Source organism: Amblyomma maculatum, chromosome 3, assembly GCF_055883805.1.
Source record: "Amblyomma maculatum isolate TAMU_Amacu chromosome 3, ASM5588380v1, whole genome shotgun sequence".
Classification (NCBI taxonomy): domain Eukaryota; kingdom Metazoa; phylum Arthropoda; class Arachnida; order Ixodida; family Ixodidae; genus Amblyomma; species Amblyomma maculatum.
In genome coordinates, this window is record NC_139346.1 from 184575918 (window position 1) to 184596964 (window position 21047).

The 21047-nt window shown below is 44.1% G+C and overlaps 3 protein-coding genes across 3 annotated transcripts in view; 2 read left to right on the top strand and 1 right to left on the bottom strand.

The window, feature by feature from the left end:
* The first annotated feature begins 437 nt into the window (after positions 1-437).
* slx1 (structure-specific endonuclease subunit SLX1) lies at positions 438-4861 on the top strand. The gene is made up of 4 exons (XM_084598922.1): positions 438-789; positions 1285-1336; positions 2588-2773; positions 4051-4861. The coding sequence occupies exons 1-4, from the start codon at positions 623-625 to the stop codon at positions 4396-4398; spliced, it is 753 nt and encodes a 250-aa protein (XP_084455048.1). The 5' UTR covers positions 438-622; the 3' UTR covers positions 4399-4861.
* A 130-nt stretch (positions 4862-4991) lies between these two features.
* Positions 4992-13646, bottom strand: LOC146197150 (BLOC-2 complex member HPS3-like). The gene has a single exon (XM_084598920.1). It carries the CDS (start codon positions 13048-13050, stop codon positions 9808-9810), a length of 3243 nt encoding a protein of 1080 aa, XP_084455046.1. The 5' UTR covers positions 13051-13646; the 3' UTR covers positions 4992-9807.
* Positions 13647-13782: 136 nt separating this feature from the next.
* The window catches only part of pasha (microprocessor complex subunit partner of drosha), a 29567-nt gene continuing 22302 nt past the window's right edge, over positions 13783-21047 (top strand). Inside the window, exons 1-3 of the mRNA XM_084598921.1 lie at positions 13783-14906; positions 15420-15562; positions 15655-15763. Of these exons, the coding sequence (XP_084455047.1) occupies positions 14204-14906; positions 15420-15562; positions 15655-15763 (955 nt within the window). The 5' untranslated portion in view covers positions 13783-14203. The remainder of the gene's footprint in view (positions 14907-15419; positions 15563-15654; positions 15764-21047) is intronic.

The following is a 21047-nucleotide window of genomic DNA, read 5'->3' on the forward strand; positions in this document are numbered from 1 at the left end:
TTTGTAGATTATAGTGTGCTCACCGCGTGCAAGCCCACGCAAACCAAACGCAAACCGCAAACCACCAATGTGTGCTAATCGAAACCGAAACTGAACATGTGTTGTATGTGTTTAAGTGCTTAAAAGTTTTATCAATATATTAGTTACAAAAACTAGTGGCTCAAAATGTGTACGGGTAAATGCAATAATTATTATTTTCGTACAAGTTAGCTGCCGTAACAATGGTTGTGATTTTTTGGAGTGACTTTAAAAACATCCATACAATAATAAAAAAATGCAAAAATTGTGAATTAGATATTATAAAATGGTTGTGAAATCTTGCATTTGTATTTGTTTCTTTGCATGAAAAGAGGTTCTTGCATTACTTTGTTTCAAAGGAAATGTGGGAAATGCTCCTTCTATTTGTCCATGTCCGTGAACCTATCCACTACGGCAAATATGGCGGCAAGATCGAATTCAAATACAAGAGAGTGCTGATCGGATGTTGCGATCGAAATCTACATGTAATGGTAGTCCATTCATACAAATAGCTGTTTAGAAACATAAGTAGCAACTTCCGACTACTTTGAGTGAATATCTCATGTGTTAAGGGTACAAGTGTACTTTAAAATGTCTGCCGATCATGGAAGTTGAGCAGTTCTACGGCTGCTACCTGCTCTACTGCACCAATCCCAAGTACAAGGGACACACTTACATCGGATTCACAGTAGACCCTAACAGAAGAATCAAGCAACACAATAAGGGATTTAAAGCTGGTGGTGCATGGCGCACAAGTCGTAAAGGGCCATGGTGAGGCCACTTTAGGTTTTTATTCTCGAGATGTAAAGATATGTTGCTCATGGATTGCGATTATTTTTCTTTGTCGTTATAAAACAAGCAACGGCTCTCTTGCAGTGCTTGTCTTCGCGCTTGTGATCGATAATATTATGTTTGAGCGATCACTTCCATATTAAAATCTTGCATACAAATAAGAAGCGATGTGACTCTGGCTCCCGCGAAAATTGGGATATTCATGTCATCCTTTGCCTCCATGGCGAAAAGAGTGACTGCGGGTCACGAAAACTATATTTTTACGTACGCTTCTGCCACGAGCTCACACGGTTTTACTGATGGACGCGGGGTAGTTTTGTTGATCTCCTGTACTCAAACCTAGCCGTTTTGCAGAATAGTTAATTTTAGGACTGCATTCCGTGAGACCGTTTTTGCTCTTTGTAATCACGAGAGAAAGAACAAGATTGGAATTTTTCATCGAGAACATAACTGCATATCTTTTTATCATTTCAGGGACATGGCATTGATCGTGCACGGCTTTCCAAACGAGATATCCGCCTTACGTGTACGTTTCTTAACACGTTCTTGCTGTTTCGTTAACTTTTCTTTTCTGTTGCGAAAACGAGAGCATTATAATGGAGCAAAAAAAAAAAAGTGATCTTGTATGGCAGCGTGGTGTTATGCACACATGTGACGGATCAAGAGATGTTCCAAATTTTTTTCTCACAGTTGCTTTTTTTTTTTTTTTTTTTTTGCACTTGGAAATACTGGTTAATGTTTACTAAACAGCGCGCTCATAATGGTAAAGCTGCTGAAAAACAGCGGCGGTTGCAGCATCTACCTGTTTGCACATAAGGCCGTCTATGATTCAGCATTGCTGTTGTGAAGCTGCAAGAGTGTAAGTCAGTAGGGATCTTTCCATTTGTTCTCTTGTTGTAGTGTGTACGTGTTTCTGCCTTCTCTACTGCAGCATAGTGACACAAACCAACCAGCTACCTGGTGTGATGTAATGCAGGAGTTGAAGTGGGCATTCATCACAATATATTTACAGCAAGCTAAAAGGTTTCTGTCACCCAGACATGCTTTTGTGTAGTATTGTGTTCATGGGAAGCTGAAATACTGTCCACCAGCTATTCAGCTTATTACAAACAAACTTTGTCAGCTTATCGTACACTAGGTTAATTCTGTGAAATGAAAGGGTTCATTCTCTACCAATGACAGTGAGCTAGATGGTTTGTGTTATGCGGACTTCCTTTTGTGCTCACGATAAAAAGTAGCACATACAGAAGACAACAGATGGACGAAAATGGAAAGACAGGGGTGATCCTCATGTTTTTGCCTTCCGATCATGGCACCATTTATTATCAGGGAAATACACTGGGCCAACTTTCCATATTAATTTTATGCATAGTGAATGAAGACCTGTAAACTATTTGGCTTATCAAAGACCAAATGTGCCTTACAGGACGTCCATTGTCGTTAATCGGGTAAATTTTAATTGTAGGCATGTTTCAAAGCATATTAAAAGCCGACATAATGTAGAAATTTCTTTCTTTTGTATCAGGTTGTTTTATATTTGATTTGTTCAAAACAGAGCTTAAAAGTGGAGCTGTTTAATTTTCTGGCTCTATATAGTACAACCTCCATGCTTGCTTTATAATTTCTTTCCTTTTCTGTTCTCAACTGGGCTGGTCCATGTCATCAGTCTCCTTGACAGCAACCAAACATAACATTAGGCACCTAACTCTTCCTTGGAATGGTGCTCAACTTGCTTACCTGTGTGACGCATACCACATTTCTTTTTTTGTGAATGCAGTTTGAATGGGCTTGGCAGCATCCTGAGCGGTCTCGTCGACTCAGCCATGTTGGTGCAAAGCTTCGCAAAGAGAGTCGGTTTGCATACGCCTTCAGAGTTGTTTCTCACATGCTAAGGGCTGTTCCGTGGGTCAGGCTGCCACTTACGGTTCAGTGGCTCATTGAAGACTATCAAATTGACTTTCAGGTGAGGATGAAATCATGCATAACCTCATTTCCTGGTGCAGTTTTGGTTGAAAGGGACAGTGGACTGGTTTGGAATGCATAAACTGTGTTTCTTACACTGATATGTGCAGCAGTCAATTTTCATGAGTTCATGCTGTCCTGGACTAGGGACGCCAAAAACAAAGGGGTAATTGGGGGGTGGGGACCCCTACCTAAAGTATTTTTATGTGGAAACTCAGTACCCTCCCTCCCATCTTGCACACACCAGACTTCTTTGTTTACATTTTTTTGCTGTAACCTAACTTAGGACCGCCATAAAATTGGCTGCTACTACCATGATGTTGTAGTAGGCAATTTCGCATATATGACACCTATGAAACATAAAAACAGGCAAGGAATAGAGATGCTAGGCATCATTTTAGTATTCACAGAACAGCAATTTTACAATAAAACTGGCTGGCACAACTTGCTCACTGGTTTCGATCTGCGCAGAAATCCGAGAAAAGGCACATAATGAGCAAGTACCTTTAAAGTTTATAAACAAACAAGAAAACTTTTTGCAGTCCCCCCTCTCTCTTCCCTTTCCCAGAAACATATACTTCCAGTGTCACTGCCCTGACCTCTCACATTTACTACTTTGAAGACAGCATATCATCAGGATTAGTGTCAAAAAAAATATATATTCAAATTAGAAACATATGCAGATGCTTGCAATAGTGTCAAGGTTTATTTTTTTACCTGAGACACTAGTAGAACCAAAAGCAGTCATTTCAGTTTTGTTTTTTTGCCAGGAGTTCACCGGACTGAAAATTTCAACCATGCATACATTAACACTGAGGCTTTTTTGTGCATCATTCCCTAAAACGCTCAGTGGGTTTAGCAGAAAAAAACAAGCATACACTGAAAACACGTTTTTCTTTTTACCTTGTCGAGCTTGTTTTCAGGCCATTGTTGCCTCAACCCAATTAACACTGACCAGTCTTGCAGTTTTGCACCTACGGCTTCTACCGAAAGTATGTTGTCGTGCTTGCAACCACAGAATCATCACAAAATATGATACAGTGCCGGCAATAGCTGACCACAAGTGCCTGGGAGCAAGGGCAGTTCTCCTTACTCTTTAAGTCTTCAGTGCACTAGCAACCAAACTTTAGCTCTCCATAGCTTAATTGCATGCACAACAAGTCCAGATACTTTCCGCAAAACGTTTTGCAAATGCTTCGAGAAAAGACAAATATTTCACACTTGTGTCGCACTCCATATCGCAGTCCATGAATAAAAATAGCACCGATGTCTTTGCAGCCTGATCTGAGACCACCCCTCCACATGGCCATTGCCTATGGCCCAGTCAAGGCTGTCCGTGCACCCAAAGCTCGTGAGCCACTTCGTTGTCCCACCGTTACGCCATGTTCCATCTGTGGCAAACTCGTGGAGCAAGCAAGAAGTATGGCCGAATGCCCGTACCCGGAATGCCACACCGTTTCACACCTTTGTTGCCTTGCCATGCTTTTCCTCAAGAACGAACACAGCCAGACCATACCAGTTAGTGGCAGCTGCCCTGAATGCAACAATTGGCTGTTGTGGGGAGAAGTGGTACGTCACAATAAGAGAAACCGTGCACTTTTAAAAGCCGCCACTAGTTTGAAGTGACAGACAAAGCAAGAAATTTGTAGCTTCGCAGATATATTTAGAACGATTTTACTTATACTTAATAGTATCGAAAAGCTGGCTGGGAAAAAGAAAAATTTAAGGAACTTGTTTTAATGTATTATTGGTATCCTGCTGTATCCTGTTGTGGACGCATCGTGCTTGCAGCATGAAGAATGGGAACTTTTATCTGTTTTTACTGTACATATATCTATGCATCTACAGTGGCACGCGTGAAATATGTGACATTTTTCAGGCACCATAGAGGGAAAAGCAGGATGTAAACAAGCATAAGGGGATCAATATGAAGCAAACTCATCTGACTTCAATGCTAGCATATGAGTTTCACCTTGGCTCGCATTTGTAAACAAACTTGTATGTGCAAGCAAAATTTGACTGCTCTTTTGCCTGCTGTGCGAATGAAGATAAACAATTGATGTAACATTATATGCAAAACTACATTACAGCTTCATTTTAAGAGTTGAATATTTTCTACAGGGACCATAATAATGTAAAAAAAATTACCTTTATTGCTTTAACAGAGCAGCAAAATTGAGTTTTGCAGCTAATTTTATTTCGCACGTGAGGCACTGTCAATGTTCATTGCGTACATCTGTGAAGGCAAAATTTGTTTGTACAAAGACTGTGCAACTACAATGTAGGTAAACAAGCTAGCGTTCTTGCTTAGCTGGTTTTGACGTGCCCAATTTGTGCGCTTGTGCTAACCCTACCAGTAGTACATAACACACTTGGGTGTCCTTGCATGCGCATTTTATCTCCACTTTATTTTGCCATACACTTTTAAACAAGGACAATGCTATGCAAACTTCTTATCGAATGTCAGAGAAATTTCCCGCTGATGAGCTCAGTAACGAATTCAAAAGGCATATTTAGTAAACGCACTTCTGAAAGAAATGTTTTGCTGAATGACTGTGTGCTTGTTTGAGAGCTTCATTTATGTCGTGTATAGTCTCATTTTTGTTTTTTACCCATCAGGCCTACAAAATGACTACGTAAGCAGCAGGAACCTATGATAAGTAAACACAATAATCCTGTTGTCTTTCCTTCTTTCATGGTTTGTTTCCTATGTATTCCCCTCTGGTTACAGTTTGGAAATTTAGCAGGTAGGCTAACATGCAGAAAAGTGCTAAACAACATGTGGAATGTATTAGTTCATCCAAATAAGTCATTGAAAATGCAGTAAGACAGCATGTCAGTAGCAATAGTACTGTCTGGCTCCATATAGCTAGGTATGTTGGGAAAAATCTATTTTTTCTCTACTTCCACAACCTCAAGATTTATGAAAATTGGGTAACAGCCAGCTCCTATGCAGGGATTGGCTCCCTAAGACTTGCTGCCAACAGACGTGCTAAATTGCCTCATGGAAGTCAGCAGCTGCTTCATATCTGATTTAGCTACCGACGCCCTCTTTTGCACTGCTTTTAGACCTTGTTACTCAGGGCAAAACGTCATTTCTGGATGGCATTAAAGAGAGCCCATTAAAAGGCCTCCTGCATATGTTGGCATTTTGTTTTTTGTAATGAAAGTATTTTATGCCCTGCAACAAACTGATATCTCGTGGTTAGTTTGCGACTAATAAAAACTAAGAATTCAAATTAGTATGTATTCAACAGAAGCCCATTAAAAAAAAAAATCAAATTATTGAATTATAATTAAAGAATTTTTAAAAATCCAAAATTAAAGAGTGTTATACACACACTGATGTTATTTGTCAGTGTGATCTCAAATGATATCAAGGTGGCGAGTAATAACTTGTTACTGTCTTTACTTCAGAAGTATATACATACGAATGTATTCACCTTGGTGTTGTTACTTTGAAAGATGCCAATAAGCACAGTAATGGTGAAACCGGGGCCAGACCACAGCATGGCTGATAAAATATTTTTCTGCCACCAGTTTCAGTTTCACTCAGTACCATACTGCGATTCAGATTTGGGCAGCACGGAAATCTCTTGCAGAAGGAGAAGACTGTTCAAATTTTTACCATGCACGCAGTTTCAGATTCTGCATCGTTTTATGAAATGAGGTGCCATAATTTTTTTCTGCTTGGATTACAAATTCGCCCCGCCGCAGTAGTGCAGTGGTAAGACGCCCGACTACTGTGTTGGAGTACCCGGGTTCAATCCCAACCGAGGCAGCTGCGTTATGGTGGAAGCGAAACAAAGAGATGTCCGTCTGTGGTCAAAATTGTTCTGTAGCCCTCCACTACGGCTTCTCTTTCTCTCTTTCCACTTTCACTCCCACCTTCCTCCCTTCCCTTAGGGCATGGTTCAGGTGTCCACAGAAACAAGTGTGTTAGATACTGTACCTTTCCCTTCCTGTGAACCAATTATATATATATATATATATAATTACAAATCGCTGTGTCAACTTCCATGCAAAAGGAAATGTTGAAAGTGTTTGCTGGCCAATACTGAGAACTGCGTTAACCCTTTGACATGCTATGCCCACAATTATGAACAAAGCAACTTCTCACATTTTTTTTTTAATGTATGCTGCGTTCAGCAGTGCGATTTTTTTTTGTTTCAGGCAAATTTTACATTTTTCATGTCGCAAATAAGTAAGTTGCTTTATTTTACACCAACTAGTGAAAGCAGTAAATAATACTTCACAAAACAATGAGCATGATAACGAGTTGTCTGCCATTTTTATGCTGAAATATCTTGCCACCAGTAGAAAGGCCATTTTCATTCTAAAATTTCAAGTGTGATGTGTACCGTTAACAAAGAAATTGTTTTCACGTTCCTTCAGGGCTTTAGTTGATCAACCACAGCATTCCAATTTTGCTACATTCATCGGTTATGACAATAAGAATGAAATTTTACACACTTCTGCAGGACTGTACTATTTTGTACTAAAAAAAGTAACCAACAGACTTTCATAAGGACCAACATTACTGTTTTGGCCGGAAAATATCTTCTAGATGCAAACGTAAATATTATGCGGGACACTTAAGCTCCACCTTTTTAGGGTATGATGCAATAGCGAAGCCCACCAGCCCATATATAAAGCCCAGCTCTAACCAAGTCGTATGAATGTGCCTGCATGGCCTATGTGAATGCAAGAGTCCTGGCAGGCTTATTCTGGTATCACCCTCCCATATGAAAGGAGAGACCCGAGTTGGCAGCTCCTACCAAACATAACATCAGTCAGTGCGCCAGCTGCCAGCTACCGCCTGGCAGCACCATGCTCGTGATTTTTCACAATACCAGCACCAGTGCCAACGCAGGATTTCAGGCAAATCAGGGCCTTTAATGCATTAAAAAGAACTAAACTGCATTCCATCCTGCCACTGAAAATTGCAGGGTGTCGTCCCTACGAACTAAGGAGAGACAATATTTCCTGGCAGTCTCTGAAATAGGTTATCTGTATACATCTAAGCTTGTGGCCTTAACAATATGTGCCATCAGTGTGATCATGAGTGCAGCTTAGGGTAATGGAAATGTTGGTTCTTTTGCCTTGTTGCAAAAGGCCCCTTAATGAATTTGCATTGCAATCAGTAACTGCAAGAGAAGTTTCATTGTGAGAGAAGCCTAAGTGCCCTCATCACCTAACAGAGCCACAGCATTTTGAATTTTTCAGAACAAAAGGTTTGCAACACTGCACTAAATCTTTAATCAAGGAGATGTGTACAGAAGGCTTCAATAGATGTACAGCTCACTGGACTTTTAAAGGTAGCGCATGAGCATTGATGCCTAAGTGTAGCAATTCCAAGGCAAAACAGAATGGAAATCTGGAGAGGGAATGAGTGCATGTATTAATCATGCTGCCGCTGGAATCTGCAGTTACAGGAGCGTTTGTTGTTTCATTTATAGCTCTGGATTGTTGCAAACACGTAACATTCTAAGCATGACGCTAGGACTTTGCTGTGTTTGTTGGTAGCACCTTAAGAGCATCTGTTCTAATCAGTGTTAATTGCCTTTTTATTAGAAATCTACTCCACCTAGGGGAATTCCCCTGGTCAGCTCACTTGATAGAGCGACTGCCTTGAATAGTATGTGGTTTGGGTACGAACTCTGAACCAAAACACATATTTCTTTAACAGCAAAGCTTCTTAGAAAGCTGTATAGATTGCCTTTGTAATCTTTTGGCTTCACTTGGGTGGATGCTAATGACTAATTACTTGCTTATAATTAAATTAATGCACTGATATCAAGGGTTCTCTATAATTAGTCTTTAATAAGTAATCAATGCATCTGGAATGAGGGCTCTTTTCAGTATCACCGACAGCATGTGCAGCAGACAAAAATAATTAATCATAGCTTCTTGAGGCTCCATTGCAAAACAGGCTATTATGAGTAGCAGTTGCTTCACACTAATCAGAGCAGCCTGGCAGAAATTGCACACTCCAGTGGAAGGAATTGAAGCAGGCCATTGCCTTCTTTAGTACAGAGCCTGCAGCTGCAGCATTGCACCCGTTCCCACAGTACTACAACTATCAGTCTGTTTCATTAAGAGACTGTGGTGGTGCTAGACTATTATTTGCCCAGCCTTTTAAATATTTTTTCACATAAGTATGTATAAATAAAATTCCTGGGTGCTTAAGTGCAATGATGCAAAAGTATTTCTCTTAATGCTGCCAAGCGAGGGATTTGAACCCACAACTTTTTTGGGACTCGAATCTACGCCCTTCTCTGGTACTCGAACCCACAACCTTCTCTGGGACTCGAATCAATGCCCTTCTTAGGCACACAATCCCCCAACCTTTACAGAAACTCAAACCCTTGACCATACTTGAACCTACGACCTTCTTTGGGACTCAAGCCCACGGCCTTTATTGATACTGATCATGAACCCTCTACCTTCTCTCTCTCTCTAAAATCAGTTTTCTTATTAATGGTTGACAGTTCATGTGGACATGTTCCGATGACAGGCTCCATCCACACACACTGCCGACGGGCTCTAAAGATGCCACTCACAAGGCAAGAAATGCTTTCGCATTAATAATATTGCAGGCAGGCAGTACACTGATTGTTGGAAACACTTCCGCCATTACGAATTGCACATATCCCTGCAAGAAGTGTCTGTTACAAGGTAGTTTGGCACTGTGGATGCAAGGCGGGACTATACAATACCCAATTTGTGCAGAGGACAGGAAAAGGACAGGCAGCCACTCAAGCCCCTACACTGCAGACACTGTTTAAAGAAGACACTGCCATTTTACTCTTCTATGCTTCCTCCTCTTTGTCCTCAGGCACAGCAGTGCCACGCAGTCATCCCTCGCATGATTTTATCAAAAACCTTGAAGGCTGCGCATAACGGAACAAGAAATCAAAGCCAAATCATTGCCACAGCAAAACACAAGTTTGTCGTTTGCAAAAGATCTTCAGCCATGACATATTCTACAAATTTTTAGGAAAGCATAAATATGCATGAGATCTAGCGCATTAACTACATCATATCCTTCAGCTCTGTTCCAAGTGCAATAATCTTCTCTCTCAGGAGTTTAGCCTGGTACTTCTCCATGCACTGCCTGACATAGTCTGTGTACTCTTGTTTCCCTGGCGGCAGCAGATCGACAAGTTGCTCCGGTGTCAACACATCACTCAGGTAAGACAACACACCTTCCACGATGTTCTTGTAGACGGCCACCTTTTTTTTCTTGCTGGCTGCTTGAAGCTTGTTGTTCACAGTTGTGTACAATGACACCCACTGACTGCTGTCTTCTGGGAACTTGGCCTCCATGAAGCCCAACACAGCACTTGGGTACGACTTGAGAAGGATCGACAGTGTCCTGGGAGGGGGTATGCAAAGAACCTTCAGAGAGATGTAGTTTTCTGACTCTGTCAGCGAGAACTTTTCCATAAGCTCGAGGACCTGTGACCGCAATGAGGCCGACAGCAAGTCAGAGCAGAGCAGTGACTGCATTCTCAACAGCTCGTCCCAGCAGCTGGAGCAGATACAGCACTCTGCGAGGTTCATCGTTGTTGAATACTGGTCACAAGTCTTTGTGATGGCCCGACCGAGGAAAGGGGGCAGTTCCAGAAGCCATGCAGGACGATTCCCAAATAGAGTTGACGACTTAGTATGGACAAGTTGCAGAGGTGTTAGTTGAGGACTTCCAGAACCACTGTACGGTGCCATTTTGCCCAAGTAAGTCTTGACAAGGGTGATTAGAAGGTGAGGGTAAGCTTGCGCATTGGTTCTCTTGCTGGACAAGGTGGCCTCGAGAAACTCTCTCAACAGCGGCACACAGTGAGGCTCAGCCTGAGGATTGGCATGCTGGAGGATAAACACAATCTGTTCTGGCGACATCACTCCATTGTTCTTCAGATGAACAAGCAAAGAAAAATAAACGTCAGGCCTAGTGGCCTTGATCATCTCACCAAGCTGCGTTATGCTTTGACTCCAATGGACAAGGTCGTGAAGTTCCAAGAGGACAGGCATAAGAAATTCTTTAGAAAGAGTCTTAAGCATTCCTTGTGCTGCCTCCACATTCCCTTCCCGTAGAAGCAACTGTACAACTGCCAAGCTGTCCGCAGCATGGCCCTGACCATGTCTGCAGGCTATGTTCTTCTTCAGAAGGCTCAGTGCTTTCTCTGAGCTGAAAGCTGCAACTCCCGAGCAAAGTACAAGCTTGTGCAAGTACTCTGGGCACTCCTCCCAGACAATTTCTAGTATGGTATCTGCTAGTGTTGGTGATACAGGCTTCAGTTTTTTTGCCGAAAGAGCAGACTGGTCATAGGTCATCTTGGTGAACTGTATGACAGTTCTTGTCAATGCATTTTCCTTCACAAGACCTTTGAAAAATAGTACTCTATTGATAATTGTTTCAAGGCATTCCTCTGAAAAGCTGTAATATAATGCTGCCTTATCTCTCTCAACTGCCATTTCACTCTTCAGGAAAGCATCCCCAAGAATGCAGCATGCGTCGGAGTAAGCAGAAAGTAACTCAGAACTGCAGGAATACCTGCCCTGCAGTGCAATACTGAGGTTCAGAAGACAAAACCCTTGCTTGACTGCATTTGTATAGGAGAGTTCGTTTTCATCACTGTGTACACTGGCTGCCTCCTTAAGGTCATAAAAGAACTGATTTATAGCAGGCTTCATCAGGGAATATAGCGTGCATGATGACTCTTCCAAAGGGTCAAAGCTGCTGCTCTCAGCAGCCAGGATAAGATGCTGGTCTGACATGAGCAAGGTCTTCATTCCCAAAAAAGGCCGCAGGCTAACCATCAATGCTGACTTCCCCACCACACTCCTATATGCTTCAGAAGATTCTGTGGGCTCAAACGGAACAGGAAGCGTGTACGTCTCCAAGCTTGCACTCGTGAGTGCATGAAGAAAGAGTGCATCTACCACTACACTCCTAGCTTCTTTAGAGTACTTGTAGATGGTCACAAGCCGTGGGGTACCACTCAATCTGTACAGGTAGCCACGTTTCCCAGATGACACTAGGCAACCCAATGTCTTCATCTTAGTGAAAATCCTGGAGTGCAAAGCAAATGAAACAGTCTTTGGGACAGCTGACATGGCCTCGGTAAGGGGATGTGACATGCTGTCATTGATATAGTATGGTAACCAGTGGAACGCAATCAAATGTTCACTATCATTACCAGGGAACTTCCTGTACAGTAGCGTAATTGCGGAGACTTCATCTCCTGGAGAAACGAGGTCTGTGTTCGGATCAATGACGACACCAACTTTGCAGGCTGCTGGAGGATTGACCCTGGGCCCAAGAATAACTATGTCTGAACCTTCATTCTTGCGGGATTTGCTTGCAGACTTCAGAGTTAACTCCACTGGGAAGCACGAAGGATGCAAGACAGCCTTCAACTCCTGCTCCCCACTGGCGTCTGCCCATTCTATGTTATCTTCAGATTCAAATTTCAAGTTTACGTGGCTTTGGTCGTCTACAAGGCTGCCTTCTTTTGTGCTAAATGATATGTGCTTCTTCTTTTGGCTGCCAGTGGCAGCTTCTGTGCTGGCCTCCAAGTTTTTCACTTCAGCTCCAAGCTTGATTTTGAAAATGAGGACTTCACAGTGGGAACAACAAGCCACATGATCTTCACACACATTAAGAGATGTTGGGTGAAAGCTTATCTTAAAAGTCATTAACAGTTCAAAATCATTGTACATTTGCCTTCTTGTTTTGTTGTACTGTGTTTTCAAAACAAACACGCTGATGGTGCCACCTGCTGCCACCAGAGTGGTTCCCGACTGACGGCAACAACCGATGCACGACACACCATGCCTCTTCGTGGGCAGTTCTATTATTTCGAGGCGTCTGTCGGTAGTGCCGTTGCCTTGAGGCTCCGAACCGGCCTCCCTCATATTTGGGACCTGGTTGCAAGGTTCCACCCACCAGTTGAAATAAGCGCGCACGTTGATCACGTCAACAGAGAGTGTCATTTTTTTCTCCAGAGTCAATACAAAGTTTGCGCCTTCACAGAAGTCGATCATCTGCACCTGGTCAGTGGTCGGGAACGCGAACAGCAGAAGTCCCTTCGAGTTAAGGTCCCGGACCTCGACGCTCATTCTGGACGTGGCGATGAGAAGCTTGTCCTTGGCTGCACACATCGCGACGATGTCGCTGTCCTGGGTAATGAAGACGTCTTGAGAAACAAAGTTGTGGCAGGCCAACATGCGCCAATTGGCGCTATCGGCCGGTGGCTTTTTCGCAGCGCTCTTCATCGCTGAAGACTTGTAGTTCCGCTCTTTGCTCTCTTCGCACTCGGCGACTGCCCAGAAACGAACGCGACGTGAATAGCACGAGTCTTAAAAAACGAGTAAGAGTTTAGTTTCCAGAAGCCGGGCGTGTAATGTCGCCAGCAGCAGCGCCTAATTGCGAAGGATGCACGATTCCAGGAGCCACGTCGTAGAAGACCACACTAGTGTCACCATCCTGCAAAGCAAGTGTCACTTTCGGCGCAGGCGGCAGACACGACAGGAGGTTTTGTATCGCTTCAAAGTTCAGCATGATGTTAACCGAGATGGGCAGCAACACTGTCGACTCTGAATCCTTCGTTCGCTTGCCTCGCAAGTAGTGCGTGTTACAGTCTTCGCAAAATTTGAACTCGATTTCCCACCAGTCGCTCGACTCACTTAAATAGCAGAAAACGTTTCTTGCAATACGGGCCTGCGCTTCTGAACTGCACATCTCAAAATTTTATTTCCACTACTTTCTAATGTTCACGCACTCCCTGATAGCAGCATTCACCGCAGAGCACTACAAACATACAGACGGCTATAAACGCACATATGGGCGTCGTCAAATTTGAATCGGGCAGCAAAAAGAAGCTGAATTATTTATTCAAAATATTTTAAAATTTTTGTTACCTTATTTAAAAAATTAATTAAGTAGTTTCACACATGAAAGTGTGGGCACACCCCTGCTGCGGTGCTGCACTAAAAAATTGGTGCAAACCCGCCATGATGGCTGCTGCTGCTGATCCTGCTGGGCAGGGTTACTGTCGAAAGGTGGTGACAGCGTGATAACCGCGCGTGTGTGTCAAGATGAAATCTCTTCACGTCTTCAAGCAAGCATCAATGCTACATTCGCGCATCAAATTTCTATAATTTATCCTGATCACTTCCTTCAAGTCATGCCAGAAAAGCGTACGCGGTCCTCGCTAGCAGGACGCACACGGTCGTACACCTTACCGCAGTCTTTCTTTTGCCCATTTCTCGTGTAGCTCTAGAAACTGTCCCTCTTGGGGCAGACGTAAAAAAGTCTTTCGAGCAGCAGCGCTGCAGATGTCCTCATAAAGAAGGAGCCGTTGCATCTTGAAAGGAGCTCCTTCTTTACCAGCGCATCTTGCAGTGACTGTTTTTCTCGGCGTCTCCGATGGACTGTGGTGGTGATCCTGCTCAGCCCAAACCCGCAATGCCCGAATCCGCAATGCCCGAACCCACGGTGGTGGCCGCCGGCTTCGAGAAAGCGCCAGCCTCACTCCTGTCCATGCGAATGTCCAATCGGACGATAGTCGAAGGGTTGGACTTTGGGCATGGCGAAGGTGCGAGCGCTGGGTCGAGAACGTCAAAGGCGGCTGAGGCGGCCAAGCGCGCCGCCGAAGAAGAGTCGAGCAATGGGTCTCCGCTGGCGAAGCAAGCTCGCTTCAGCGGTGACTCTTTCTCATCCGATTCGGGTGATCAAACGAGGATGTGTTCCTTTGGCGAAGAAGATTTCCAGAATGACCACATGATCGATGGCTTCGGCGAGGAGCGTACCAGATTTGAGAGCGTTAGTGCGACGGGAATAGAGCATCCAACGTTGAGCTTCGACGTCCTGTTGGCCGATGATGGAGCAGCGGGTCAGCGTGAGGAAGATGAGGACGAAGACTGCGGCGCGAACGGATACAAAGGCGATGCCAACGGCGGCAGCTGTAGTGGTGGTGGAGGTGATCAAGATGAGGAGGCGAGTGACAGCGACATCTCGGACGAAGAGATCGAAGCGATGTTGGAGGCTGGCATGCGCTCACCCAAGCAAGAGGAAGTCGAGGAGGACGATGACACCGCGCACGAGGTCAAGGAGAAGGTTATCCTCAAAGGTGAGGAGAGCCACCTCGCCCGTGCGGAAACGTGCAGTAGCCTCTGTGGCTACTGCATGTAGCCACAGCTCACTGCTGCCGCCTTAGCATACTAGCGACCCGCCACTGTACTCTGTCGCTGTAGTCTCCATCGTGTTCTGGGCCTCTGCAAAGAGTTCAATGGGTAATTTTAAAGCAAGTCTAATATTTTGGCTCCAAGTACTTCATGAGGGAAAGGTGAATCTGACAGTTGAAGGCTGAAAACATAAAGTACAATGTTTTAACATCAGAGAATGGCTTTTTAAAACCGAGAATGCTTTTCATCATAAAGCCCCATATCAAAGTGTTTAGTTTGTCTAGAGAAGGCAAGGGAATTTGCAGTTTACACGTTTTTTTTGTGTTGTCACAGTTGCATCGAGTGAAAGGGTCTTTTGAGAATGATTAAACAAAGTTTCTGGACTGAGACTGGAGTCAGTGTCTTCGTCAGGCATGCAGCGAGTTTTGAAGCTGGCAAAATGGCATCATTTCTTTTAGTGCGAGGGCATGATCACTTTGATGTGCTGCCTGAAGGCTGGATTCAAGTGACACACAATAGCGGGATGCCTGTCTACCTCCACAAGCAGTCACGAGTCTGCACCTTATCCAAGCCATACTTCCTCGGCCCAGGTAGCATACGGGTATGTACAACAGAATGGTGTGGATGGAATCCCTTTAGACTGTTTTCTCTTTTTTTAACATGCTTATGGAATTTGCTGTCTTTTTTTCTCAGAAACATGAAATCCCCATCTCTGCTGTTCCCTGCCTGCACTACAAGAGGGAGAAGGAAAAAGAGGAGAAATGTCCTGTCACAAATGGTGTCTCGGAAGGAAGTGGTGATGGTAAGTGCTTTAGAATTTTTGATCAAAATAAGAATCCTCAGGCTTGTTCTGCATTGCTTGGAAACGTCCCATAGTCGCTGCAATCTGCAAAGCAAAGCGCTGACTTAAATGAACACTAATTCCATCTCCACCCAGTTACTGCTTTTAGTAAAAAAATAAATAACATTTTCTGTCTCTTGCTGGGGTATGTTAACCTTTGTCTGGCAGCAAGCAGTTTATTTTTGGGTGAGAAAATCAGGTTTAACACTGATTTTAACTCACCTTGTTATTGTTCACAGTAAAAATTGATTCTCCGGGTATGTTAACATCTATCTGGCAGCAAGAAAATCATTTGTCACTGAGAAAATTGGATTTAAAGTTTGTCCTTTAGTAAGGCGAAAGCATTTATCGGCTCATGAGTTTGCGTGCATCTGTCCACAGAAAGTCACACTCGACCAAATGACCGCAGGGTTCTGTTAAACTTTTATGAGAAAAAAATCCTCCACCAGGAATCAAACTCCTACCCCTCAAATCATCAGCCAAGCGCATTAACCAACTAAGCCACGCTGGCACATGAGAAATATCTTAGTTCTCCCTACCTAGCGTTCCCGCCATCCCCATGGCAACATGGCATGGCAAAATGGATGCACTCATGGTAACGTCTTGCCAACGCAATTGCCGTGGAGACTGCCGCTGCTGACGTCATGGCGCATCCCAACAACAATGTGATGTCATGGGAACTACAGGGGCATCAGGTAGAGAGAGTGGTCCAGAAAATACCTCGGCGTCTGGTTGTCGGCCGGAGTAAAATGCCTTGGACAACATGAAAGGGAAGTGCGGGGGGAAACGGCGCGCTGCAAGTGTGACCGTCGGGTGCTCTGGGCGTACAACCGCTACGAAGTGACCACAGCCCTGTAGAAGATGGTGGCGGTGCCGGCTCTGATGTATGCTAATGCTGTTTTGTGCATCTCTGCTGGCTCACGGGAGTTTCTCGAGCAACAGCAGAGGGTAGTCAGCTGGGTAGCCTTAGAGGTGCTGAAACACACTGCAGTGGAGGGAATCCAGGGGGAAGCTGGGTGGTCCTCATGCATAGCGCGGGAGGCGGCAGCTAAGGCAACATATGAGGACCGACTGATGCAACTCCTGGATAACAGCCTGGCACATCAGACATTAGTTCTGGTATACGCTGGGATTTCGACTAAGTGGACTAGGCGAACAGCGAAATTGCAGAAAAGGTACCACCTGCCAGTGGCACGCCTCTCAGAGGTACCTACGGTAAGCCAGAAAAAAAAAAAACTTAAACTGAAAGTAAAAGAAGCGGAGACGGCTGAGTGGGTGCTCAAGGCCAAGGCGAAGCCATCGCTGGCATTGTACAACGCACAAAAGACAGGGATTGGTCCAGAACTATGGTATGACAAGTCCATGGGGAGCCCGCTACTGATGGAAGCCCAGTGTGGAGCTCTGAGGAACGAAGTTCACGCGTGAGCGCCTGCCGGATTGCGCCCTCTGCGGAGTGGAGGAGAAGACTGTAGAGCGCGTTATTCTGCGATGTGGTGCAATTGTTCCTGCCCCTCGCACAGCGTCACTACACCTCGCGCTTGAATTCTCAGGCACCAGCAGTGCATCGGAAGGCGAGCCAAGGTTATCTGGAAGTGTGAACGATGTGGAGTCTTTGAGGGCCTTGTGGAGTGCACAAAAAGGCGGCTGGGGTTCTGGTGGACGCGAGGAGCGATGAGACTGGTGAAATGCGGGGAGTCATTGGGAAGTGTGGGAGGTTGGGCTGTACAGAGGGGAATGTGAAGTGTGGTTCAACAGCTCGAAGGCTGTGTTGAAAAAAAAAACCTTCTGCAAGAGCTTTTTTTTTTTTTTTTTTTTTCTATTTCTTTTATTTTTTTTCGTCAGATCCCTTCATGTGATCGCCCGTTAAAAAGGGTATAGCCACATCGCCTTCGGGAGAAGACTGTGGTGCGATGACGTCATTGGGAGACAGTGGTGACGCAATGGAAAAAACTTAGAAAGTTTGTGTGCATCGCCTTCACTTCAGGCGCTTCTGGTTTGTGTCAGAATGTCACATGACTGTGAGAACGCCACACGATAGAAGCAACACCGTACCGCCAATCCCACAATTGAATGTGCACTGCAACGAATGCATGCCAAGATACTCGAATCATGTGGCAGGAGCACGGTGTACCGTTCTATCTCACACTTACAGGAGAAATTTAGGGTTACAGATACTACACATTTCCACTCCTGTAAACCAATTATAGTTATATGTAGCACTGCAACAAACACACGCCAAAGAAAGAAAATTTGCACTGTGCGGCATGAGCCCCGGCCTTGTTAGCAAAACCTCTGCAAGAGGCGTGCAATACACCATGTGCAGCAGCAACGCTCAGGCTTTCACATTTCTCCAATGCAGATTCTGCAGTTTCTATTTCAGCTCGAATTTTGAACGAGTGGGGGTCTAGCCTAGTCTCTGGAATTTGTGCCAACAATTCGATGTTATCTCATGCAGTTTACTTGGAGAAGTAGACCAGTGATGGCAACAGCTTTATGTTTTTTTTTTGTCCCTTCTAGCTTGTATACGTCGCTTTTTTGCTTAGTGTGGTCGCTTTTCCATTAGAAGGCTCTAGTCTATTGATGCAGGCCAACCTCTGGTTTCCCTACATGTTACTTTAATGTTTGGGATAGGCCTCATTTTTTTTTTATGGAGGCCAAAAGCAAGGTGTTTGTGTGCTGTATGATGGCAGGGCACATTGAAGAGCCCCAAGTGGTTGGAGCTATCCGGCGCTTGCTACTACGGGGTCGCTCATAGCCCGAGTCACTTTGGGATGTTAAACCCTGTAAATAAAAAAAAAAAGAAAAAAAAACAAACCTTCTCTTTTTGATCTTAAGCGTGTTGCTGTGGGCTATGATATGGAAGTCACTTTTGAAACGATTTCTTTCAGTGCGTCGAGTGACTGACAAGATGAAAATCTACACCAGAATGTGCTTAATGTTACTGTGATTTGTGCACGTTGGTATTAACTGAGAAATGAACAAGTCAAACGTTTACCTAAGCAATTCTTTGGTTGCCCGTTCATAGACATTTTCAAACTTATTGCAGTCCTATTTACGCACCCACAAAAGCAGTGATTTGATTCTTTCACAGTGGGAAATTAAGCATGAGGCCTCACTAGGTATTCAACCACATGTGTTTGTTTGTGGTTTCAGCTTGCCATTCTTGGAATTGAATATAAGCCTGATTTGTTCGCACCACTGTGGGCTCAAATTCTTCGGTCAGCGATTGCTGACTAGAAAGGCAGCCATTGCTTTCAAATTTGCACTTACATGTAAGACTTGGTTCCGATTGGCAGCACCCCACCTCAGCACTGGATGAGTAAAAAAAAAAGATAGAAATTGGTTTATAGGAAATAGAAGGCGTCGTATCCGTCACTTTACCTGTGGACACCTGAACCGCACCATAAGGAATTGAAAGAAGAAAGAGAGCAAGAGGTGTCGTAGTGGAAGGCTCCAGAATAATTTGGACCAAGGGGGAATCTTTAATGTGCACTGACATTGCACAGCACACAGAGACATTTACGTTACATTTCCATCAAAACGCGGCTGCTGTGGTCGGGCCCGAACCCGAGTACTCTGGTTCAGTAGCCAAGCATCTTAATCACTGAACACTGCAGCGGTTTGCACTGGGCGAGTAAAAATGCTATTTCGTTTGATCCTCTTCTTTCACGCTTTGTGAACTGAATAACTTTTGTTTGCATGCTTTGGCTTCGATAATTCTATTAGCACTGCTGTTAAAATGCATGGGAAGTTTTCAGAACCAGAGTAAGCGGCAGTGAAGAAAATGTTGGAGGGCCCCTTTCAAGAAATGCTGAGGAAAAGAGCGGCCAATTTTTGCCGAGGAAAAATCATTTGCGTGGCCCTTTCTGACTGTCATATTTTCTTGGCAATAAAAGACAGACTTGTTACTTTGAAAATTATATTTAAAATTTGGACGCTTTCTTTTCCCTCGTGGCTCTTTTCAAACTGGGCGACGTCCACACTAAGGAAGGCTTCGTGGTTTTCCTTTGGAAGTTAACAGCAGTTTAGCATAGCCTCAGAGATCCCAGTTATATGCTTGCATTTGTGTGTGTTTTATCTGGATTACACATCGAGACAGTCTTGACATCGTCAGCTATGCCCTGATATTTAGTTTAGAAAGATTCTGTTGAAAGTAATTGTGACGTGTGCTTTTGAAAGGCAATCTGTAAGAGTAGATTGTGAGACTGTAGTGTGTAGTGCAAGATGGTTGCAAGGTACGCTGTTACAGAAAATGCTTTTATTGTGGAACAGTTGATACACTGTTTGCATCACTTGACGACAATGAGGTTAGTCTTGTGATCTGTGCTTTATGGCAAAGGTCGGGGCTGTAGCGGCTCTTGCATCCACTTGATACATAATTCTTGTGGCCCTCAGTGTCATAACGTTTGTTTCACTTTCCAATACTGCTCCTCAGAATGGCATGAAAGAACTGCTTGGTCTGGGCATATTTGATGAAAAATGAATTAGTGGCACACCTGGACCACGAGCAACAGTTTTGGCAGAACCATCACACTTGCCATGGCATATACGGCGGGAAAGTAGCGAGGAGAGTGTGTCTTTCCTAGCACTAGAGAGCAGTCTTCACTCTCAAGGCCGTGGCAACAATGTGTGATAACACTGCTATGCAATTAAAGAGGGGAAAATGAGCGTGCTCATTTGTGAATGGCCTTCGCTGTTCTTTTTTCTTGGCGGTTTTGTGCATAAAGAGTTTTTTGGAGGCCACAAATTTGTTGTTTTGAGATCAGATGCTGTCATATTTCATTGAGGCTTCTCACTACTGGCTACTGCTGCGAAAGCTGTTCTGACATCACCGAAGTTTTCTTGCAAAAAAGATAGGTGATGACTATGCTCGTATTTCTACACTTTTGCTTCTTACAAAAATTTCTTCATAGAGTGAGGTAGCTTCTAGAATGCAGTAACCTATAGATGCAGGCCAACGTCAGTTGTGCCGCAGGGGAAATGACATCATTAGGTCGGTTATATCGGATTGGCTTGGCTGCAGCATCTCACTTGTTTGCGCTGAACTTTCCCTAATTGTTGCATGTCAGCAGATAATGTTGTGGAAGCTACAACCAATCATACTTGCAAGCTTTATAACCGCATCGGTCTATATCATTCTTCGTCACTTCAACTGTGTTTCCTTTGTCTTGATGTTCACTCTGTCACTCTATTAAGCCATTGTTATATACTCTGTGTGCTTCTTGTAGTCATACTTGTGCTTTCC

What these genes read in the sequence shown, in the direction of transcription:
- LOC146197150 (XM_084598920.1), bottom strand. Translation starts at nt 13,050, where the DNA reads ATGAAGAGCGCTGCGAAAAAGCCACCGGCCGATAGCGCCAATTGGCGC.
- slx1 (XM_084598922.1), top strand. Translation starts at nt 623, where the DNA reads ATGGAAGTTGAGCAGTTCTACGGCTGCTACCTGCTCTACTGCACCAAT. An exon ending in ACAAGTCGTAAAGGGCCATG is followed by an intron (nt 790 to 1,284) that starts GTGAGGCCACTT and finishes TTATCATTTCAG; the next exon opens with GGACATGGCATTGATCGTGC. An exon ending in ACTATCAAATTGACTTTCAG is followed by an intron (nt 2,774 to 4,050) that starts GTGAGGATGAAA and finishes ATGTCTTTGCAG; the next exon opens with CCTGATCTGAGACCACCCCT.